Source organism: Syngnathoides biaculeatus, chromosome 16, assembly GCF_019802595.1.
Source record: "Syngnathoides biaculeatus isolate LvHL_M chromosome 16, ASM1980259v1, whole genome shotgun sequence".
Taxonomy (NCBI): Eukaryota; Metazoa; Chordata; class Actinopteri; order Syngnathiformes; family Syngnathidae; genus Syngnathoides; species Syngnathoides biaculeatus.
Window position 1 is genome coordinate 17,690,001 of NC_084655.1, and position 25,412 is coordinate 17,715,412.

The 25,412-nt window shown below is 44.0% G+C and overlaps 1 protein-coding gene and 1 non-coding gene across 4 annotated transcripts in view; one reads left to right on the forward strand and one right to left on the reverse strand.

Moving 5' to 3' along the window:
- Window positions 1–25,412, forward strand: part of znf385c (zinc finger protein 385C) — a 107,286-nt gene that overhangs the window by 73,273 nt on the left and 8,601 nt on the right. For all 3 annotated transcript variants that reach the window (XM_061846870.1, XM_061846871.1, XM_061846872.1), the window contains 3 exons: window positions 8,240–8,382; window positions 14,361–14,471; window positions 21,351–21,549. In XM_061846870.1, coding sequence (XP_061702854.1) covers window positions 8,240–8,382; window positions 14,361–14,471; window positions 21,351–21,549 — 453 coding nt within the window. The remainder of the gene's footprint in view (window positions 1–8,239; window positions 8,383–14,360; window positions 14,472–21,350; window positions 21,550–25,412) is intronic.
- Window positions 18,691–18,762, reverse strand: trnat-cgu (transfer RNA threonine (anticodon CGU)). The gene has a single exon. It is a non-coding gene; the product is annotated as a tRNA-Thr (tRNA).

The window sequence follows — 25,412 nt, forward strand, 5'->3', positions numbered from 1 at the left end:
TCGGCGTATTCTTCCTGAATTAAATGGGGCACCGTGGTAAAAATACATTTAAAACATTTTCACGCTGCGAGAGGAATAACATGTCTTGACTGGACGTATTTCCGTGACGACACCAAAGTATGTGTAGCCACTTGTCAAGCGTAACGCGGGAATGTTTCTTCTTCCTGAGCGGAAGGAGCATATCGTGCCCTATCTTTTGACTAATAATGATTAAGACATCTAAGTGCAGATATCACCATGATAAATATGTTTCATTAGCGACATCCGGATTGAGCCCCGCGTCCTTCCGCGACTTCATTTTCATTGCTCGTATTCGTCACGGCCTCGTTTGCCACCTGCATCTTTGACAACCATCTAACCACTTCAAATTAGACCAGCTAGTGCTTCCTCCCGCCACTTCCTGTGTCTAATCAGTCCGCAAATGAGTCGTCACAGTCGACGATCGGTCGGCCGACGCGCGCGGACGTCCGCGTCGCGCTTAACGCCGCTTCTGTAAATGACTCAATTTACAGAGGAAATGAGCCTCATCGGAGCCTCTGTCAATCTCGCCAGTGGTGTGTGGTACGACTCCAGATGAAGATTATTTGATGTCGCGGCTAACGCTAATGAAGATGACGCCGAGCTTCATTTAAACAGACGCTTTGAAGTGTTTGTCACAATTTCCCTCGTCTCACACAATTGCTAGCACTTTCCTCCAAAAGCTGTCGTGCCAATTCGCTCCACTATCCCTATCCGTTCGAAACGGTCATAATTTGATCTGTATCGTGTTAAATTGTATGTGAAACAATGCTTGAGAATTAAAAAAAAAATGTCATGCTTTTGTCATTCTCGTCTTGCTTCGTCTTGCCCTTGACAGCCTTTGAATGTGTTTTATTCTTCTGGAATTTGACTTCGACCTCTTATTTAGAAGTAGATTAAAAGTATCTGTCTGAACATGGACACCAGGCCTGAGGCTCAAAAGCGGAGGTTCCTTCACTTTCACAATCACCATTGTTGGAATGTCCTGTCTGGTTTGTCGTCGCCCACCCCCCACCCCCGGAACATCAGGAGTGAAGCGCCCCCAGCCAAGTCGCCTGGCGGGGGTTTCGCGGCAGGGAAGCGGAGCAATTTGTTTGCGCACAGCTCCGAGCTTATTGTCTCAGCTTGACAGATGGGCCGAGCACCCGCGCTCAGGTTTGGCCGCGGCGGCGAGTGGACTGCTCCGCGCTCACCTGACAAAACTCATTATTCATATCGACCTCACACCGTAGGAGAAGAGTCCGTCGCCGTGCTGACCACAGCACACCGAAGTAAACATTGTCGTCGTCATATCATCTTTGAGGGAGAAACGCATGCAAACTCACGCAAACCTCACCCGCCTCTTGCCTGGTGACAGCTGGGATAGGCTCCAGCACTCCTCACGATTCTCGTGAGGATAAGCAGCAAAAAAAATGGATGGATGGATGGATTTTCCAACTGCATACATGTTGTAATTAAATTACGGAGATTCCATTCATTGCATGTAATTAGTGGCAATGTGAAAACATTATCCCAAAAGAACATGACACACATCAATAAATCAAATGTGTGAGAATTTTCTCGTAGAAGAAAATTCTCACCTGTGCTCCAATTTTGTATCAAGTGGTACCGTCGCAGTTTCACCAGCACAGCGTGTACTCGGCGTACGAATCCTTGTCAATGGAGAACCAAAGCAGACTGGAAGCGCGATGAGCACATACACACACACCTGTAGATGGAGCTCACATTGTGCCAGTTATCAGGGTGAGCTTCCTTCCTCGTTATCAACGCGCTCACATCCAACCTTGAGGTCCGTCCGGTTATTACAAGAGCGGAGAGTGGGTGCGGAAAGCGTCTGTCTTTAATTAAAAGTGACGGAGTGGCTAATGTCGTCCGTCTAAAACGGCTCCCAGGGTGACCCGACGCCTCCGCGCGCCATCGTTTTCCGCTATCCGTCACTTTGTGGCTCTCTCGCAGTCAAATGAAATGTTGCTGTCCTTTTTCGCGACTCACTCGGACAGTTTGGCAGATGCACAAAGCGCCGCTCTCGCTTTGTTCACGTTGACGGCGAAAAGAAGCCGAGGCCGCTTTGTCTTTGGAAAAGCCGATGCTTTTTCTCGAGCGTGTACTTTGGCGGCCGTCATTGTTCTTTGGTCTTGTAAAGAATGTCGATATCTATACAACCAAATCATTTGGGGTGCGCCAAAGAAGATTTTCAGGTGGGCTAAGATCAAAAACGATCAAAAAATCATTTTTGCGGCAGGGGAGCGAGCTTAAGATATGAACTCCCCCTAAAATAGGCCTAGCAAGGCCACTGTTTTATTGTTGCCATGTTGTCGTTGGGCCATGATTTCATGATGTGATGTTTTTTCTTAATTTTATATTATCACCAAGTCATTTTCTCACTTTTTTCTTAAAGGGGAAATCCAGTGGTTTGCATTAACAATGTATCCAATAGGTCATATAATATATACTCTATCTTGAGAAATTGATGTTAAATCCTCTCTCATTTAATAGTGTTTTGAGAAGAGTTTTATCGACAATTACGAATTTTCAGGGGCGCCGCCATTTTGGCAAGTCACATGACCAACGTGCGAAGATGTAACGTGTGTCGTGCCACAACAAAGGCTCCACTACATGGGACACCATTTATGCCTAGCGCTAATTTCTCAGGTTTAGCCTCATCCGATGAAGAAATAGCAGTATCGGTTGATCGGCAAGACGGAGGAATACTTCCATACACATCCGTGAGCGGGACAGCCTTTGAACCTGTGGCTGTAAATAATGCCGCAGAGAGGCGGAGCCGTGAGTTCGCTCCCACGCGAGCGTGCTCCGCCTCTCCGCTGTCAATAATGTTGAATATTGGGATGGTTCTTAGGGCGGAATGACGCGGAGTCTGACGAGCTCGCTCCCCGCCGAGCCCCGGAGCTCGCTCCGCCGCTCTGTTTGGAGGTATTCCTCCGTCTTCCCGATCAACCGATACTGCAATTTCTTCATTAGATGAGGATAAATCAGAGAAATCAGCGCCGGGCATAAATGGTGTCCCATGTAATCGAGCGTTTGGAACGGCACGTGACACGTCACATCTTCGCATGTAGGTCATATGACTCACCAAAATGGCAACGCCCCTGAAAATTCATGATTTTCGATAAAAATCTTCTCAAAACTATTCAATGAGAGGATTTAACATCACATTGGCAAAATAAGAGTACATATTACATGACCTATTGGATACAGTGTTAATGCAAACCACTGATTTCCCCTTTAATTCTCATGGTCTTGGGATATCACATTAACAGTGTTTCCATCACATGATATCCACTTTTTCATGTTCTTATGACGCAACGTTCTTATAATGGCATTGATTTTTGATTTTATATTTTTATGCTCTCTTGAGTTCATAATTTTACGTTGTAATGTTCTCATGATGCCAGGGTTCCATTTTGTCGCGGTCGAAAGATGTCATCCACTCACGGTGTCATTTTCTCATGATACCGCACAATCGACAAAATTCTTTCCACTTATCAATTAATCACGTCTATCCCTCGTTGGAATCCATGATCGTGTCCAACGCGCGGGCATCAACATGACTCACACACGCGCACACGCACGTATGCGCACGCAGATCCAACAGATGCGGCGTGACACTGGCTGTTGCGTAACCAAACGCGGTGACTCACCAGCGCTTTTGTTCATGACCAAGAAGAAGAAGTCGGACATTTTTGCTTTGGGGCCTGGACTGGGGCGGACTTCGGACAAACACAAACGCGGCCCGGAATGAACAGACGATATCGCGTCGTGATAGAAAGAGGTTGTCGGTGGCTGCAGGCTGCAATAAGCCAGCACACACGCACAGAACCACTGCAAACTTACCTTTGGGCAACTATTTCTATTTGCTGTGTGTCACACTCGTCTAGTGACACACACACATACAAATGCAGGTGCTGATTTAATAAGCTGCCTGGGGAGTCGCTGAGCTTTATCGGCTGATAACTGTCTTCCCTGCAAGTCCACAAAAGAGCTGCTGGGTGCTGCGCTCTCCAAAAACCATCATGCAGATCTCAGAGAGTTGCCATATTTGTGTAGTGTCCACTGATAGTCGTCACGTACGACGCAGGTGACTTTTCTTTACTACTGTAATTTCCGGCCTGCAAAGCGTACCGGATTATAAGCCTCACCCAGTACATCTGTAAAGTAAATACCATTTGTAACACACATAAGCCCCACTTGTGTAAAAGTCCCCACATTGAAAGCCACATTGAAACACGAGATATTTACAAAGAAAGACGGTACACAGAAAGAGTTTTCAAAGTTTTAATGCCTTAGCTTAGCTTAATTTAGCAACAACACGGTAGCACAATCAGGGCTGGTTAAAAAAAAAAAAAAAAAAACATACCGGGAAAAATCACTGTGACACAGCAGTAATGTTCTTTTCATGGTCAATCTCCAGACCTAAACCCAATACAAAATCTTTGGAGGGAGCTGAAACTCCTCCCAAAAATCTGTCTGATCTAGACGCGATCTGTGTGGAGGAGTGGGCCAAAATCCCTCCTGCAGTGTGTGCAAACCTGGTGAACAACTACAGGAAACGTTTGACCTCTGTAGTTGCAAACAAAGACTACTGTACCAAAAAAGTAACATTGGTTTTCTCAGGTGTTCAAATACTCATTCGCAGCTGTATCACACAAATAAATCGTTAAGAAAATCATACATTGTGATTTCTGGATTTTTCTTTTTAGATTATCTCTCATGCACCTACGATGAAAATTTTAGACCCCTCCATGATTTCTAAGTGGGAGAACTTGCAATATAGCAGGATGTTCAAATACTTAATTTCTTCACTGTATATACTCTGTAGTACCGCTTTTGTTATGTGGTTGTCACTAATGATGTTCTCATAATTTCATGAATTGCTACATTCATACAATGTTGCTGCCCTTCAAATTGTAATTCAGTATACATACTATTCATTGTAATGGTGTTTCCCAACTACCATGCCTCATATCAAATATTTATTACAACTGCATTCTTTCATGCAACGCTAATGACTATTTTATTTACATCTGTTCATGTAGTGCATATTTATCACGTAGTGTTTGCCATTTGTCTCCAGTTACCGTACAGAGTCCTTGACATCCATTTATCATAATGCTCCTGACTATTCTTTCATCACATTTTGCGTGTCTGCCTTTCACACCTGCTTAAATGTGTATTATATACGAGTATTACGCATGCACAGTTGCCGCAGACAACTCTGCTGGTGATTCGAGCTGTTCACTTTCAGGTGCTACATAAACTGTTGCTACTCAATCTGATTGCCTAATGTAGTGAATGCTCTTTCTGTCCATAGCATGATCAGATATCTATGGCCTAAGACTTGGTGAAGCAGCATGTGGATCATTGTCCAAGCACGGTTATTTTTCCACTTTCTGCTCGTAGTAAATTCCTTACGGTAGGAATAAAACAACCGGGTGTTTCCCAGTGTTTACTCTGATTTTGGCAGAGGGTTTTTTTAGGTCGTCTGCGGGTGTCAGGCAGTCTCCAGCAGGGACTCCCATCATATCTGCCAATCCACAGAAACCCCAAAGCAAACGGCTCAGATCCGAAAGCGGTGCTGAAAAGTACTGACGGTATAAAAAGAAGCAGTGGTAAAACAGTTATGTATTTTGAATTTATCGACGTGCTTAGGATGGAATATTTTCATGTTTCACTGCGCATTTCTTCCAGGATTCCTTTTTTTCTCCTCCTCTTATCAAAAAAAAAAAGAGAGAGAAAGCATTCACGCCAACAGCATGTCGCTGTTTCATTGAGTTATCGGGGCTGTCAACACATTCACTTCAAATTTAATTCAGGGAACTTTATTGGTCTCCAGGGAAAGTTCAAGATGCTCCAGAGTGCATATTTATATATGTGAATACTTTTTTTTTAAGCATGCGATAAAATATAACACAGAGCCCTCAATGTGAGTAAATGTGCAATGAAAAATTTTATGAGAATTTTCGTTGAGGATGTTGTATCAGCTATTTTTTCTTTTTTTTTTTCACCAAATATAAATTACAATTGTCTTCTCTAAACTGAATATGCGGAGATATGTTCGGCGGAGTGGCAAATGTATTAAATATAACACTTCAGAGATGCTCCTTTTTACTTATTTATTTGTATAAAGAAACTTTAGCGCTCGGTGAATCGGGAGTGCGTACATGTACAGAAGCGACGCGATAAGTCAAAATGGAGGCAAAAAACCCCCCCCAAAAAACCATAAACTTGCTTTAATTCGAATGCGAAAATTCACCATTTGTTGTTTCTCCTTTTTTTTTTTAAACTTGAGAATTAACTTTCCTTACCATCTACTCACGTGTTGCACTAATAATTAGCATCACATTGTCTTTTGTCACAAGCACAGATCGCGCACGCATCTACGAAGTTATGAAAACATAGCATAATGTGCCCCCTCGCACCTTACGCCAAACAGTGAGCCGAATTTAAGAGAAAATACAGCACATCTGTGCGCGGAGTTTAAAAAAAAAAAAAAAGTTTCCGTTTTTTTACAAGATCGTTCACGAGTATCTTACGGTGATGGCGCACTCTGTCCCGCCTTGGCCTCTGATTGTGAGGTCACTGATTGCTTTTTTTTTGGTCTGCGCTGTAAGTTATCACCAACCGATCCAAAGCCCCTTTTCCGCTGACCCGGGGGCTGACACCGATGATTGATCCTGTCGCTCGTGTAAATGCCTGCGCGCCGCCATAGCGCGCCGGCGCGCTCAAACGCGGCCAAGCGGAAAATTAGAAATCTCTTCATCCCGGCTCCATTTAAAATACGATATCCCTCCCCCCACCGCCGAAACCCGCCTTGTGCCCACCTCCACACCCCCTCGCTGCTTTGCGTCAGTAATGAAATGATGCGTTTTTGTGTATGTACATGAAGGGCGGTGGGGGGGTCCACTCCCACCTGAGCCACTGTGTTTTGGAGCTGCATTCGCTGTCAAAAATGAAACCTAACCAAGATTAAATCTCTGAAATCAAGGCGAAATCTACTTCTTCTTTATCTGGCAATGTGTTTCATCATACTAGGCAGTATTTCACTTGCTTCACACATTTATTTCCTTAGAAATCTCAACATACTGGCACTGGTTATCAGTACATTTAGCCTAAAATAGGATTATTCCATAAGTATGCCATAAATACACTCATTTTAAGACATTGGCGTTTTCTTCAGGCTAGAAATGTTAACTTATTTTTTAGAAATCTTGCCAGTTCCCCCGTTTTTTTCTTTTTTTTCCAAAGAAGTAAACATCCCTTACCTCAAAAAACACCCACCAATGTGGCGTATTTATACTACCTTGAGAAATTCTTATTTTAACATGATATTATCATCTGTAATAAAATTTCAGGAACAAGTTATCATACCTGATTAACATTTTTCAGTGAAAAAGTGTTTGGTTGAAAAAATATCTTGCCAGACAAAGAACATGTATTTGAATTTATTTTGAGATATTCAAGCTTGATTAATGTGGGGGGAAAAAACGATTGACATGGCGCTGCTTCCGGGGAGAAGAAAAAAAAATCAAATGTCATTTGTTTTAAGCGCTAGCTAGCATTAGCTCAACATTTATGCTTTCCGAATATGTTTCCATACCTTTGTTATGTTGTCAACTGAATAACCATCCATCCATCCATCCATTTTCTGAGCCACTTATCCTCACAAGGCTCGCGGGGAGTGCTAGAGCCTATCCCAGTTGTCGACGGCCAGGAGGCGGGGTACACCCTGAACTGGTTGCCAGCCAATCGCAGGGCACATAGAGACAGACAAGAGTCGCACTCACAATCACACCTACGGGCAATTTAGAGTGTCCATTTAATGTTGCATGTTTTTGGGATGTGGGAGGACACCGGTGTGCCCGGAGAAAACCCTCGCAGACACGGGGAGAACATGCAAATTCCACACAGGTGGGGCCGGGATCGAAACCAGGTCCTCAGAACTGTGAGGCTGACGCTTTACCAGCTGATCCACCGTGCCGCCCACGTGTCAATTTAGTAAATAATAATTCTTATCACCAACAACACTGACAAATGCTCTTTAAAAAAAAGGACATGGGCGGAGAATCTTCAAATCTCTTTAAGGTTTTCGCCGTTAATGTTCAGTTTTTCCCACTTTGCAAGTCTCCAAGATCTCAATCAACAGTTGATGTTTCCTCTCTGTTTATGTATTTTTTTATGTTTTGTTTGCATCTTTGGTGTCCAGGTACTTCGGGCCAGGGGGGGCCGCTCCTGGCCTCGCTGCCCGTGGCGGGACAGCCCCTGCAGCCTCAGCTGGACCTCAAGCACCTGCTGCCGTTCCGGCTCAACGGGTCCTCGCCGCTCAGCCTCTTCCCCAACTTCAACACGGTCAGTGACATCAGCGCTCGTGAGGATAAGCGGTACAGAAAATGTATGGGTGAATGTTTTAAATGTCCATTTGAGATCAAAGTCCTTGAATGCTCTTAGTATGTTTTAGCTGTATGTGTCATGAGCAAGGCTGGACCACTGCCAAGGGGGGCGTGGCCAGGCCATTGCTCTGGGCGGTGTCACCTCCAACACCTGTCACCGGCCAGAGCTGTTTTCCATGTGGACCCTAATTAGACCATGTATTTAAGTTTGGCGTGTCCAGTTCGTTGCCTTGTGTCAGTGTGTTTCATTCACTGCACAGTTGGATTCTCCACCACTGAGAGTAAGTGTAGTGTTGCGCTATCCTCGGCACAGCGATTCTGTGCCATCATAGTCCAGTATAGTTTTGTTAATATTTTCAAGTTTTGCCTCACAGTTATCAGACCACGTTTCATGTTTCTGGATCCTGCTTTTGGTTCATGATTTTGTGCATCAACCTTGATGGACTCCTACACCTTGTATGACCTTGATCTTGGATAAAACCACGCCAAACCATCATGTCCTCGACTTGGAGTCCTGCATTTGGGTCCACCCCTCGTGCCCCTGACAGAATGACATGATGAGCTTTTTGAGATATTGCAAGCGGTCGAGATTGGTTTATAAGCGAGCAGCTGATTTGTTTGCAATCGTGTGCGGCTTTGAAGAAAGAAAGTAAAAACTTCACTATTGACCAGATCAAAATTCAACGAGCGACAAATCCAGTCATGCCATGTATCATAATTAAAGGTGCTAATAAGTGCTTTCCAACCCTATATTTATGATGTCAGCACGCCCCCACACAATCCCGCAATCACCGACAAAAAGTCACTTTTGCGTGAACGTGTCTTAAATTTTTTACCTCAATTTTGCTGTACGCTCAAAGATGGCTCATGCAGACTGAATGATTTCACAGGTGACAAAGCCATGGTGGAGGTCTGCGTTCTCTGAGTGCTCGGACTATGAATAATTCAGGTTTTGAAGTTGGCACAGTGTCCAGGTGTGCCCTGTGTATTGTGTGTGTGTGTGTGTGTGTGTTCTCTGCTATCATTCTCCGAGCATCCTTCTGCTGCTCAATGAAACATAAACTACTTTACACCCTCAAAGCCACAGAAAGCAAAGCAGACTACATCATGTGTGTGTGTGTGTGTGTGTGTTGTGTGTGTGTGTGTGTGTGTGTGTGTGGTGTGTGTGTGTGTGTGTGTGTGTGACACAGAAATGCATGCGTGTCCAGCTCTTATTGTTTTTTTGGCCGTCGCCCACGCTTTCCAGCTCTTTCAGCTCCCCCGGCGTCGCCTACACGGTGTTACGGAGAAACGGACACGTCTGGTGAACGAAAGGCCCCGCAAAATACACGGCGGCCTCGCGTGTTCAACGTCGGCAGCGGAGGTGTTTTGTCCGAGGAGGCGGTGGGAGGTCTCAAATTGCCTCAAACATGAAGGGAGCGATGTAAAAGTGGAACAAAGTTATTGTTTTACACGGTAGACAAATGGTACAGCGTCAGTCTAATAAAGATCACGCACTCAACTCGTCTGTGCCTTTGGATAAATGAACCTGAGGTGGAAAGCTTAGTGCTGCCTACTTAGTTGTTAGCATTAGAAATTTGGTGCTAACGTCTTCCTGCAATTGTGCCACCTTCTGAGGAAATATCAGATCTTAACAGGCGCGATCGTTTAATGTGATACCGCTCCATAAATAGCAATAAACACAGTGTAAGTGTTTGAAGATTTGACAGAATTTCATACCAAAAGACATTTACACATAATATGGCAAAAAATTCAAATAGCAGAGGTCCCGGATTCACCCAATAAGTCCCAAGAAGTGAAAATATAAAAAGAGCAAGAATACAAGATGAAATTAGATATTTTTCACTGCTTATGTACAGTTGCAAGTGTGTATAAAATGCAGATGCAGCAGAGATGAAGATACAGCAGAAACGTGAATGAAATGTCACTCATTTTGAACCCTGTCCGTGCCTTTGTTGAGATTTTCCGAAGGCCAAAAATTTTTAGGTCAACCAAACTACTAGTATTTGGGAGAATTTTGCGCTTAAATCACAGAACCTTTTTTGGGTTCCATGTTACTTTTGGACAAGGGCAACATGGAGATAAAGTATCCTACTTTCTTTCGGCTTGTCCCGTCAGGGGTCACCACAGCGTGTCATCTCAGATGAACGCTCATATTTGTTTGGTACAGTTTTTAGGCCGGATGCCCTTCGTGATGCAACCCCTCTTGGGGAGTGGAGGCCCCCGTTGAGAAGTAAACTCACAACCTATGGTTTACCAAACCAATGCTCTAACCACCGAGGTATGGGGCCTCCAAGTAGTAGATAGCGAGGGTGGAAGACTTCAAATACTTGGGCTCAACAATAGAGCAATGGTGATTGTGGTAAGGAAGTGAAGAAATGGGTACAAGCGCGGTGGAACAGTTGGCGGAAGGTGTCTGGTGTTCTATGTGACAGAAGAGTCTCCGCTCTAGGATGAAGGACAAAGTTTATAAAACAGTGGCCATGATGTACGGATGAGAGGTTGTGGCATTGAAGAAATGACAGGAAGCAGAATTGGAAGTGGCAGAAATGAAGATGGTGAGGTTCTCGCTCGGAGTGAGCAGGTTGGATAGGATTAGAAACGAGCTCATTAGAGGGACAGGTAAAGTTAGATATTTTGGAGACAAGGTTAGAGAGAGCAGACTTCGATGGTTTGGACATGTCCAGAGGCGAGAGAGTGAAGAAATTAGTAGGAGAATGGTAAGGATGGAGCTACCAGGGAAGAGAGCGAGAGGAAGACCAAAGAAAAAGTTGATGGATGTGGTGAGGGAGGACATGAAAACTGTGGGGATTAGAGAGGAAGATGCACGAGATAGAAAAAGATGACACGCTGTGGCGACCCTGAATGGGACAAGCCGAAAGACAAAGAAGAAGAAGTATTCTTTGTTATACCTGTATTCTGGTGCCCTAATTAGTGTAAGGTGTTGGTCTTTGGAGAAAGAAACTTGATGTCGAATGAATTGGTTTTCAACCAAAAAGGGGGAATTCTGCTGTTTTGCCTAGCAACAGTAATTGCCTTCACAGCTCCCTGAAAAAGGGATAGGAAATACAATTTAACAATCCAGAAGGCCATCCCATATGCTAATAATGTTTTTGTACAATGGTCCATTTAATGCCAATAGCCGCAATTGTAAATTAAATTACATAGCTCAGTTTCACTTATTTAATTGTATTTGTCTTCATCGTTGCATCATTCATGTCTCAATCATTGGAGGTTAGCTACCGAAAAAAGAAACAAAGCTAAACTCTTGATTCTAAGATTAGCGACCTCGGCAAGCAGAATGCGGTAACTTCTTTTGCACTTCAGAAAGAGAGACTTGTATGCTTCACTGTAATTTGTCTTGATCTCAGAAACTGATATTGTGTTCATTTATACATGTTTTTTTACTGTGTTGAAAGACTGCGACTGGCATATGATGATATCAATCTGCAAATAAACTGGAGCACCCATCCAGAAACACCGCCTACTGATTGAGCTGAAGGACAGATACAATATTATCAAAAGAAAATGGCCAAACTGTGCAAATATCACCAAGGCGTGTGTCACCTCAGTTCCCGGAGGAGATAATAAATCTCAGCGGTGGCGGTTGCAGCGCCGACATCAATCACATGTTCCGTTCAGCTGCTTTTCTCATGTCCTGGACGTTTACGAAGGGGAGAAAGGGTAGCCGGGGAGATAGATGCACCTGTCTCGAGAGCTGTACAGCATCCCTTGCGTCCATCCTTTCTGAAACCTCATCACGGAGCGCGCTGGGCAGGATGCGAAGGTCTGTCTGCGGCGGGGTGGAGAAAACAAAAGAGGCATTTAGGGCGCTCACTCTTGTCTTCGGACGCACAATGGGAACATTCCGAAAACAAATATGTACCCACGAGCTGCTTGAGCTTTTGAATGATGGACCAGGAGGAAAAAAAGTTGCTTTCACCCTCAGGGGAAAGCAATGCGAAAATACCGCGGTCCTCTGACCAGTTTATTTTTATTTGTATATTCAAATTCCGCTGTACAAAATAAAGTGTGTTTTCTGTTGTCTGGAACAGATTATTGGCATTTCATTGTGGAAAAATGTACTGCATTTGATACGCAAGGAAAATGAGTTTCGAGCTTGGTCACGGAACAGATTAAACGCTTAAGGTACTGCTGCAAGAACTGATTTACCAGAACCTATGTGTGAATGTTGCTACTGGTGAAGAAGGCTTTGGTCTCGTGAACCGAATATCACGGGTCCAAACCCTCGTCACGCCTTTGTGTAAACAAACCTGATCTTGACTTGTAATTCAAGCCGTTTTGGGGACTTCTCAATACTCATCATTATTACATGCAAGACATCACTAAATCTCTCCTGTTACCGAAAGGCGAAGCGAAAATAGTCAGTCGTTGGGTTCGTAAACTTAATGTCACTGGTATGAGCCCTTTCCCTCGCTTAGCTTAAGCCAATTTGTACTTGTAAAATTTGGACTTCTAACATTTTGGGAGGTTTCGATTCACGCAAGACCTCAGGAAATCTCACCTGTTACTGGCAAGCACTTCTTCTTCCTTTCCTTTCGGCTTGTCCCGTGAGGGGTCACCACAGCGTGTCATCTTTTTCCATCTAAGTCTATCTTGTGCATCTTCCTCTCTAACACCCACTGCCCTCATGTCCTCCCTCGCAACATCCATCAACCTTCTCCTTGGTCTTCCTCTCGCTCTTTTGCCCGGCAGCTCCATCCTCAGCACATTTGTACCAATATACTCACTCTCTCGCCTCTGGACATGTCCAAACCATCGAAGTCTGCTCTCTCTAACCTTGTCTCCAAAACATCTAACTTTACCTGTCCCTCTAATGAGCTCGTTTCTAATCCTATCCAACCTGCTCACTCCGAGCGAGAACCTCAGCATCTTCATTTTTGCCACCTCCAGTTCTGCTTCCTGTTGTCTCTTCAGTGCCACTGTCTCTAATCCGTACATCATGGCCGGCCTCGCCGCTGTTTTATAGACTTTGCCCTTCATCCTAGCAGAGACTCTTCTGTCACATAGAACACCAGACACCTTCCGCCAACTGTTCCACCTCGCCTGGACCCGTTTCTTCACTTCCCTACCACACTCACCATTGCTCTGGATTCTTGACCCCAAGTATTTGAAGTCATCCACCATTGCTATCTCATCTCCCTGGACCTTCACACTTCCCCCTCTGCCCCATCTTCATTCCTCTCCTTTTCAGTGCGTGTCTCCATCTTTCAAATTGTTCCTCTGCCTGCTCCCTGCTTTCACTGCAGATCACAATATCATCTGCAAACATCATGGTCCAAGAGGATTCCAGTCTAACCTCATCTGTCAGCCTATCCATTACTACCGCAAACAGGAAGGGGCTAAGAGCGGATCCCTAATGCAGTCCCACCTCCACCTTAAATTTTTCTGACACACCTATAGCACATCTCACCGCTGTTCTGCTGCCCTCATACATGTCCTGCACTTTTCTAACATATTTAACATATCCGCCACACGAGACTTGCGCATGTAGTACCACAGTTCCTCTCTTGGTACTCTATCATAGTCTTTCTCTAGGTCTACAAAGACACAATGTAGCTCCTTCTGACCTTCTCTGTACTTTTCCACGAGCATCCTCAAGGCAAATAATGCATCTGTGGTACTCTTTCTCGGCATGAAACCATACAGTTGCTCGCAAACACTAACTTCTGTCCGTAGTCTAGCATCCATTACTCTTTCCCATAACTTCATTGTGTGGCTCATCATCTTTATTCCTCTGTAGAAATAATAATAATAATACAGGCAGGTGCGATAGCTGTGACATTCATAAATAGTAATATACCCGATCCTTCCTCAAAGTTTTGACATGATCACAGCGTGCTTAGGAAACAGATTACACGAGCCTCTTTTGTATAGATAGAGCATTGATTATTGATATTCAATTTTCTCTTTTAGATGGACCCCGTGCAGAAGGCGGTGATCAATCACACCTTTGGCGTTTCGCAGCCGCTCAAGAAGAAGCAGATCATCTCCTGCAACATTTGTCACCTGCGCTTCAACTCCACGGTATGGAAAATTTGTAATTTCAGTTGTGTTTCCAGTTGGACAGCAAAAACAAATCAACCTTTAGCACATGAAAGCTGAATCACCTTGCCTCGGGGATCCAACCACATTTGTTTGTTTTTCTGCCTCCGAGGTGTCCACAACTTGCACTGTGACTTCTCATAAATATAAAAACTGTGTTTTATCAGACCTTATTTTTGTATGTGTGCGCGCGTGTGTGTTTATGTGTTGTTTTGGCACGAGGGATTAGACAGCAGGGAGAGTTTCCGTTTATCAGCCACGAGCAGAAACAATCAGCAGGCTCAGCAGGAAGCGTTCACACATACGCACACAGACATTTCGAGAATGAGTCACGTGTCTCAGGTCGTTTCATGCATATGCACACAAACAAACTGGCAGACATCAGTGATAAAGCCTTCAAAAGAGGAAGAAGGTGCAAAGTTTTGTGCTGGTTCAACTCCCAAATCCCCTTCAGGCCCTTGAAGAAGATACTGAAAACTTTTGATGCTGTTTCTGTGTATTTTGGGCATGTAAAGTGTGTGGGATATATAAATAGAGGTAAAATGATTAGGAAACGCCTTGTAGCTACTATGTTTACGTTATTCTAATAGGGGCGGCAGCAAAGTGGACGACTTGTTAGTGCGTCTACCTCATAGTTCTGAGGATTGGGGTTTACATTCTGGTTCCGCCTGTGTGGAGTTTGCACGGTCTCTCCATGCGTGGGTTTTCTCCAGGCACTCCATTTTCCTCCCACATTGTAAAAACGTGCTTTGATCGAAGACTAATTTTCCCTTAGGTGTGATTGCGAGCGCAAATGCTTGTCTGTTTCGACGTGCCCTGCAATTGGCTCGTATTTAATCCAGGGTGTACCCAACCTCCTGCCCGAAGATAGCTGGGATCTGTTCCAGCACTCCCGCGTGAGGAGAAGTGGCTTAGAAAATGGATGGATAGATCCATGTAAGATAAGCAAGAACGTTTTGTTGTCTTCGCATAGCAGAAAAGCAGTGAGGCATTCTTTTTGTAAACCAGAGAGCTGTTCCTTTTGTTTGTCCCTCTGTTGAAATTACTTTCACCACACTGCGGAACCTCACTCCATTTATCTTCTAAGTCTTGAAGCTGTTTCTTGCGATTGCAAGAAACAAACGGCAACGAAGCATTGCTCAGGCTTGTTGGGAAAAAAATCTGGTGTGTGTTGCTTTTTGTAAACAGAAAATCAATGCTTCTACCTCAGTCTGTGACGTTGTGTCTCTGTTGAAGTTCCCTCATCACACTGTGTGAAATCCTGTAAAAATCATGGGTTCGACCCTATCACTGCTTCTATTTCCCATGTTCATTTGTTAGCATGCAGGTTTTGAAGAATTTCAGGAAATACTTTTTACAGTATCCTGCTAACCAACTGCGATCGAGACAATACTAGCAACCAGAGCGGACAAGGAATGCTCACGTTAATCTTGTTCTATTGATCCCAGGGTCGACACCTATCCATGCCTTTTTTTTCTCCATCCAATTGGTAGTTTGCAGGCTGCTTAGAAATTGCCAGTCTCATTTTTTGTAATCCGACTAGCACAATTCATCCATTCAACATTTTTGAAATACAGTGATGCTTCCGTTCTTGACCACAATCCGTTCCAGAAAACAGTTCGAGAAGTGATTTGTTCGAAAACCGAATCGGTCTTTCCCATTACAATGAATGAAAAAAGAAATAATGCATTCCAAGCCAAGAAAATTAGGCTTTTTAAAGCATTTTTAAAGCTTTTCCTGATAATAAACGGCATCGTAGAAATACATGTATAGTTTAAATACTTCATATAGTAAAATAGATTTAGAATATTTAGTTTTTGCTTAAAATGTATGCTTTAGTAGTAGAGTGCGCTAGGCTGGGAGTGCATTGCGGTATCTGTAGCATCTCGCCCCCCAGCCTTGTAAACCTTTTTTACGAACAAAAGTGCAGAATATCTTTAAACAAGCAACTTGCCTTCTTTGGACCCATGATTGGGGGTTAATACGGGAGTCCTCGAAAAGAAGAAAAACAACAGTCACTACCGGGACACGTCTTGTGTACAGAGCCTATGTTATACAGAATAACAAAAGTGCACTGATTGCGCCGCGTGTGTTATGTCATTTCCGTGTTTTTTTTTTTCTGGGGACGTTCGACTTGACAATATCAAAACGCGTCGTAGGTGGGTTAGCTGCTTGCGCCACACGCAGTATGTTATTTCCGTTTTTTTCGGAAGTGTGAGAATACACAACAAAGCGCGTCGTGGGTCAGCTGGCCTGGCCGTGCATAATATGTTATTTCCAGGTTTTGTCGGGGGCGTTCGAGTACCGATTTTTGTTTGAAAACAGAACCAAAAAAATCTCAATTTATGTTCGAAAACCGATTTGTTCGAAATGCGGACGTTCGTGAACCGAGGCTTTACTGTATCACAAGTAAAGAACTGCTAGTTTTATGTAGGCTTACTGGGTCTAACAGGCAGCTACCACAAATACCTCAATGTAAAAACCAAACTGGGTTTCAAACCACAACTGAGCCTTTGTCAAATGTGAACCCGCCAATCAAAATTTGACTGCCCCAAGCTTCCAACATTATGGAGGTTCACATATTGCTGCCCTAAACTTACCTGTCTGGTAAATCTCAGTTCCACCAGCTCAAGCCTCGAACATTATTGCAGTTTCATGAGCACATTTGTGTTTGTGTGTTTGTTAGCTAACCGTTTGCTTGTAATATTGGCTCGGGAAGCGCCCAAAAATAACGTGAAAAACGAGAATGCAAAAGGAATAGATGAGTTCATAAGCCATGATTCCGACATGGTATTTTCCCACAATGCATTTGTTCCCCCAGGCTTTTACCGTACATCGAACTCCATTCCGTTTTTTTTTTTTGCCTGAGGGCATAATCAGGGTGCGGTTATTTATAGCAACAAAGAGTGGCCATCAAAATAAAAATGCACAGTGCTTGTGAAATCAAGCCAAGTGGCATTGTTTCATGTTTTGGTGGGCGACAATCAGTGTCAGTGTTTAGGGAGGAAGCGTCACCGGTTATGGGGAGACTCAGCTGGCGGCGGAATTGGTCGCATCACAGCAATGTTTGAAGCCTTTTCACAGCACATTAGTCACAGCATGCTCTGCCATGACAGCCACTTTATTTATAGGCCTCCTCCATCATGTAAAGCATACGTGTTATTACAGCTGACGAACATTATCACAGCTGATATTGCCGTAGAATTCTAAATCATTCTAAGGCCTGGATAAGGGCTCCGATTGGTCTTTCGCTTCCGAGACTGATGCCATTTCATTTGCATCACTTCCAAATTGAATCAAGTGATTTATTTGGGAAGCAGTGCAGTGGACAACTGGTTAGAGCGTCTGCATCGCAGTATGAGGACTAGGATTCCAATCCAGTCCCCGCCTGTGTAGAGTTTGCATGTTCTCCCCTTTCCTCTGTGGGTTTTCTCTGGGCACTCTTGTTTCCTGCCAAAAATATGCATGGTAGGTTAATTGAAGACTCTAAATTGCCCGTAGGTTCAAATGCCTGTTTGTTTCTACATGCCTTGCGATTGGCTGGCAGCCAGTTAAGGCTGTACTACACCTCCTGCCGGAATATAACTGGGATAGACCCCAGCACTCCCGGGACCCTTGTGAGGATTAGCAGCTCAGAAAATGGATGAATGGATGGATTTATGTTCATTGAACCCACAGGATTCATTTAAAGAGGTGTAAACCTGACCACTTTTCAACTACACCTGTTTAAAAGAGTAAAGATTTACTGGGATCTTGCATAAAGATCTTCTCAAGCTGTCGGATTCCAAATGTTTTATAAAAAGTATTGCCAAATATGAGTTTTCAAGACTTACTATCTGGCAATTGCCAGGTGAATAACATCTGAGACTTGCAGTTGTTGTAGATTAAATCAGGTCAAGGGTTCCATAAAGATTCACCCATTAATCTTGAATTCACCAAACAAAAGTACAGATGGGGGGGTTGAACTCATGATCGTCAGTTGACAAGACTGACACTTTACCACGTGTCCACTGCACTTGGGGGTTAGGGATGAGGTTCGCTGAAGTCTCTGGCAAGACAAAGCCCAGCTTGTCCAAAAGAATGAGTTTCAAATTGCTGCAATTCATTCAAGGGCACATATTACTAAAATGCCTTTTCACATATTCAAAGTGATGTGGGACATCCTGATGAGGATCACAAGTTTATTCTGCGGTTTATTAAAAGGTACAGATGGGGATTGAACCCATGCTCTTCGGTTTACGAGACCGACACCTTACCACTTGGCCACTGCACCTCTTGTACCCAGTTTAGCTTGGCCAAGGTGCCACTCTTTCAAGAAATTGAGGTTTACTCAGGTGTTGTCTGAGGTCTTCATGGGGCTCAAAAGATGTTTTGAACTTCAAACTGTGACATAATTTCCAAGACTGTCGCCTTACCACTTGTCCACTGAAACCATACATTTGCTGGGGTCTCTCCCGACACAAATCACTTGGCATCTGTAATGTCTTCATGAGGCTAAAAACAGCTACTGAACTTCAAAGTTTTCCCAAAGGTACAGATGGGGGTTGAACCCATGAGCTACAGTTTACAAGACCAACACCTTACCACTTGGCCATTGCACCTTTCATACCCAGTTTAAGCTTTGCCCTAGGCGCCACTCTTTCAAGAAGGTGAGGTTTAGGTCTTGTCTGAGACCTTTTGAGCTTTGAACTGCAACACATATTTTTCCCCCCTTAAGGTACAAATCGGGGTCAAACCAAAGATGGTCGATTTACGAGGCCAACGCCTTACCACTTGTCCACTAGTGTTGAGCGTTACCCAGGTCTTTCCTGACATGAAGACCACCCTGGACCAAACTTGAGTTGTTCCAATTTGCGAGAACTCATTCATGGAGGACGGTGCCATCATCTCTGCTTTACAAAAACACCACAATTACCACTTTGCTCCACTTACACCTAATCAAGGTTTGCTAAGGAATCGTGTGAAATCTTGTTGAGTTTCAAATAAATGTTTTGCATTTCAAAATTTCAATTCTTGAGTTTCAAATTGCTGCAACTCTTTCAAGGGGACACATGGTGTATGACACGTTAATCACTGGTTTGCAAAAATGCTGCTTTTCCACATTAATGTGTGACATCTTCATGAAGATTAGAAATTCGTGGAGAACTTTAAACCTTTATCGCTTATTGAAAGGTACAGATGGGGACCTAACCTTAACCCTTTTCACTTTACGAGACTGACACCTAATCACTTGGTCTCTGCACCCGTCTTACTCAGTTGAGCTTGTCCTCGGTGCCACTCTTTCAATTAATCGAGGTTTTTCCCGTCTTTTGTGAGGTCTTCACGAGGCTCCAAGACATCTGTTGAAGCTCAAACTGCACAAATGGGGGATGACACAAAAACCTCTGGTTTACTAAAACACCACTTAGCCAATCTTTCTACCAGCTGAGGTCTCTTGTGAGGCTAAAACCAGCTACTAAACTTTACCACGTAGTTGCTGCTGAAAGGAAGACCTATTTCAAAGAAACAAATGAGGGAAAAAACTCCATGACCGTTTACACCGGGGGTCGGGAAATTTTCGACTGAGAGACCCATAAACACCAAATATTTTAAAACATAATTTCAAAAGAGCCATGCAATATTTGAAAAACTAAATACAGTACAATAAAGTCTCTAAATTCTTTGAAATAACATTGTTACGCTGTTGCTCACCAATGATGACAAAAGTACTTCTTACCATTAATGCGACTTCAGGTACTTCCTGGTTTTGCTCATGTCTTGATACGTATCATACATCGCCAGATTAAGCGTCACACAGGCGTTGAGATTTCTGTCCGTTAATCGTGAACGTAATTCAATTTGATTTTCTATCATGCTGGTAGGATGGTGAACAGTTCTTGCCAACAAAGGCGTGTCTTTTATTCGTTTGATTATCTTGTCTTGATGCGAACTTGGCAAAATGTTGATTGGCAATGCCGAGTATGAACGCTTTGGCGTAGTCGCCATCTGTGAATTTAAACACACAGCAGAACTGTCCATCTCCACAAAGGTTGTCCATTCTCGTCGAAAACTTGGGTACTCCTCATATTTTTTCCTTTGAGCGGCTTTTGTCAAAAGCGTTTCCAGAATTAGTTGTTCCAACACGATTAGCGTTAGACCCTTCTGCACCTCGACTACCACGTAAAAACTACGGCAACCCCGCTAGGACAAACCTTCTCTGCACGACAGAAATCACATGTACAGTCTGATGGCTCCGTGTGCCATATGCAACCACCAAAATAGCCAGGTATGACCGTAGGTCATAGCCATAGGTTCCCGACCCATGGTTTACACTATTGTGTGTCTGTTCCCACACTGCACTGGTCCTCACCGTGTCCTCGTTTTTTTTTTCCACCTTCTACATTCTAATCACTTACCAATTTCTTGTGATTAGACAACACGATGTGCTTTGCTCTCTGATTAAGATATGAGCAGTCACAGTGTACTTCTGTGTGTGGGGACGCCATTAGGATGTACGTTCTGTGTGTCTTGAATTGAGAGGCGGCCTTCTCGCTGTGCACATTGATAAGGCTATAGTTGTGCGCGCTTGTTGCGTATTTCACACGCAATTATACCTCTGACCTCCCGGCATGCCGCCGCCGTTATCAGGCGCCGCCAGTCCGCCGCTCCCACAATGCACATTTTTAACATGGCCCGCTCGACCAGACCTCTTGTTTTTTTCCCCCTGCAAATCTATTACATCGATTAAAATTCCAGCTAACCTCTTCTCCCCTCTCTCTCTCTCTCTCCTCTCTCTCTCTCTCTCTCTCTCTTCTCTCTCTCTCTCTCTCTCTCTCTCTCTCTCTCTCTCTCTCTCTCTCTCTCTCTCTGGCTGTGCTGCAGAACCAGGCGGAGGCTCACTACAAGGGCCACAAGCACGCACGCAAGCTCAAAGCCATCGAGGCGCAGAAGAACAGGCAGCGGCGGACCGGCGAGGCCTCGTCCAGAGGGAGGGAGCGGGACAGAGAGCGGGACAAGAATAAGATGTCGGAGGTCGTGGTGCCGCCTTCTGTTGTGGACTCCACCTCAGAGGAAGCAATAAGTATGTCAGAAGTGTCTGGAAAGCATGTATAAAATTGTCCGTATGTTAATTAGGCTTTACAGCAGGGGTTCCCAGACTTTTTTCACCCCAAGATCATCCCTTTTTGGGGGTAGTGGGGGCTAGTGGGGGGGTTAAGGTTAATTTTAATGTTATGTTCTGTTATGTTGCCTCCTAAATTTAAAACACAGAATTAGCTTTTTGTGCACTGTGTTATCTGTGGTTTAATGCCGGATCAGGCTATGCCAAGGTGTAATTTTAAAATGACACACCATCTCATCCTGCACTTTCTACTTTGGCTTCAGACCAGACCTTTCCCACTCGGAAAAGAGAAAATCTCGTCCTGTTTAACCACTTTTTCTTTGATTATTCACATACTCCTACAGTCATTGCATCTTAAAACAACAGCATTTCTTTTTTAACTTTCTCCATTAATATAAAACGTAAACATAAACAGCATGTCTAGCTCATCTTTGCTCTACGTTGCCCAGACTGTGTTGCTAACTAAAGCAGCAGTTGTGGACGCTGTCATTATAAACCAGGAAAAAGAGAGTGTGGCGGAGCAGCGGTCGTTGTTAGAGTTAGAGAAAGTTCCGTGTCCTGCCTAAAAGAAACCAGTGGCTTCTTCTTTTCATTTTTTACAGTACGTATGTGAATTGTGCCATTGGATGTAGCAACCAGTCATCCCTCACTCATTGATTCACATTGTAAAATGCCACAAACTGAACAGATGTATGTTATACTTTTTTTTTGCATCCAACGCAAAATATTTGCAAAGAGACTGCATCACCGGTGCACAATTGCGCAAGCGCGCAGTTTAGAGGGAACATCGGCTGATGTCTTTTTTTTTTTTTCGCACGCCATCCCACGATCGACCAACACTGCCTCGCCAACGACTGGTCGACGCATTCAGCACCCCTGCTTTACACGATCAGGATTTTTGGCACCGATCAGCAAGGTTAAAAAAAAGATAATTTACTGTATACACGTGTGCTTAATTCCTCAAAAAAATATATATTTAAAATGAAGAATGTATCTTTGTTCATCTATTTATACCTCAGTGGCATAAATAGATGAACTTTTTTTTTGGTGATGTACTGTGGGATTTTTCAACTGAAAAGTATGCCTTGGCTCCAAAAAAGTTGGAATTCGCTGTTCTGGTTTGGGAACGTCTTCCACAGAACATCAGCACACAACCACAAGCGCTAGCGCTAGGTTGCTATGCTATGTAACGTTTTGTTGGCTGCTTGCAAGCCGTACCGTATAAAAAGTACGTTAACATACACCTCAAGCAAGCCTTACACGAATGTCCCCTCGTCCACTCAGAACACCCAACGTAACTTCCTCGACTCTTATTTGTTTACCTCAGTGTCGAAACTCCCTCTGTTTTGATGACTCGAGGAGCCTGTCCAGGCAGCTGACTATAGTCGGGCTTAAATGAATTGGACTCTCCCCTGCTTCATTCCAGATGTAACTGGTTCTCTTTGATCAAACGGGAACATCAGAGAGGCAATGATGTGAAGGTAAAAGAGGAAGCACGAGTCTCCTTGAGGAAGGACAAGGTGGACAAGATATCATCTCAAGTTAATATTTGGGGCGCACAGGGAAAAACAAGTGAAGGCTGAATTAAAAGCGATGATGGAGAAGCAAAGCACCAGAGAGGAAGTCGATAAGCTACTTGTTATGCTCTTATGGCGACGATAATTGCATGATTGGCCTGAAGTGAAATTGAAATGCGGCAGCGCGAGCTGCTGCCAGCCAGCCAGCCAGCCAGCGCCAGCCATCCTGCCAGGCTGTAATGAACACCAGGAGCCAATAGCGCACCTGCTCCTCTAAACAACCACGGACGTCATCGGCCGCTTCATCTTCCAAGTGACGTTACCTGCTAATTGACGACAGACCGAGCTTCTTCGCATTTGGATGCCGTGTCCGCATAAATCACTTCGCTTCTCTTTGCTATGAAATCCCGAATGTTGGCAGGCAAGAACCTTCGCCGACGAGGCTGCTTTTCACGTTGTCCGTCAGAGGTAGTTCAAAGGAAATTAGCCTCTCATTTCCATCCATCCATTTCCTTAGCCTCTTATCCTCACAAGGGTCACGGGGAGTGCCGGAGCCTATCCCAGCTGTCAACGGGCAGGAGGCGGGGTACACCCTGTACTGGTTGCCAGCCAATCGTATGGCACATAGAGACAAACAACTCACAATCACACCTCGGGGCAATTTGGAGTGTCCAATTAATGTTGCATGCTTTTGGGATGTGGGAGGAAACCGGAGTGCCCATCCGAGGGAAACCCACGCAGGCACGGGGAGAACATGCAAGCTCCACACAGATGGGGCAGGGATTGAACCCGGGTCCTCAGAACTGTGAGGCCAACCCTTTAACAACTTATCCACCATTCCACCCTCTCATTTCCAGTAACTAGATTTTGCCAGCATTCCGCATCGGACCAACTATACACATTTGTATTGTGTAAATAAAATTTAAAAATAAATGTTAAAAATAAAAGAAAAAAGTTATGAAATTTAGAAACACATTTTCAAATTTTAACCGGATGTCATCACTATTACACGTATGGGGGGTGGAAAAAAAACAATTCTTCTTATAGAACATAATTACATTACATTTTTTAATTAATTTGTAAACTTGAAAATTAAATTCAAATGTAGAAATGAAAAAAAAATATTTGATTAAAAATACACTTCAATTTAGAAATGATCAAAATAATGAAAAAAATGAAAATAATATTAACAAATTTCCATCCCATCACATTCTGTGTTGATGCCGATATATTTGGTTGTGGAGTTTAAAACCGGACACTACAGGTAGCACCAACCAGTCCGTACCTGTACATAAAAGGGAATAGAATTTTTACATTTATTCTTTAGTATGAAAAATTAATGTGAAACAGATTTTTGTGAGGACAAGCAGATGCAGCAACATTGACTAAAAGATGGATTCTTCCAATCGGTCTTGTGAGTCACTTGTTGCATGGTTTTGTTTAGTCTATCGGTGAGCCCAAAAAGAAGCAAGAGATCACTTTTTATGTTTTGTCTTTGGCAACAGGGATGTAATACTAAACTAAAAAAAAAAATATTATTCTCTGTCCATGTACGTTTCAGTTCTGACTCAGACCTGATCCTGATATCGCAAGTCACAGGTGGTCTAAAATGTATCGATGGAGAATGAGATGCGCTCGTGATTCAGGTCTTCATGTCACCGTTTAAGGGGCGACATCAAAGACGACAAAGTGTTGGCAGTCGAGTGAGCGACGGCGGGGGAGGGTGGGACGGAGGCGTTCCCCCTGGAGACGGAAAGCCTGTGCTGATGATAGCAAGCATCAATCACAGTCATCTATGATTGACTCGTGGGAGGAAGTCTGCACTCACGATGATTTTACAGGAAATCATCGGCGTGAATTCGTCCCCTCCCCGGATCGCTACCTCTGGTGTGCATAATGACAAGCACGGATTCATTTTTTTTGTTGCTTTAGAAAAAATAAGGAGAGATCAGCGGTCCAACATTGATCCGCAGATCCATAAACGAGCGGCGAGTATTCGCCCTCCTCCGAGGCCCCGCCGACGCTTGCCAATCGTCTGCTCTTCACGCTGACAGTTCGCCAATCTGGCCGGCGTGTCTCCGACCCATCGCCAAGCCCTTGAACACGCTGGCGCTCATAAAAGATTCTGTTTATTTAGCACCACCAAAACTTGCCACGGATTTTTCGTTTGCAAATGAGCATCTCCGTCACCCGTTGATGGGTATCAAGCATTACCAATTGGACAGGAGACTGTATTTTGGGCTAGTGATTCCCATGTAGGGTACAGTGGCACAATAGTTGTGGGAAATTGTCCAAATTCACTTACCG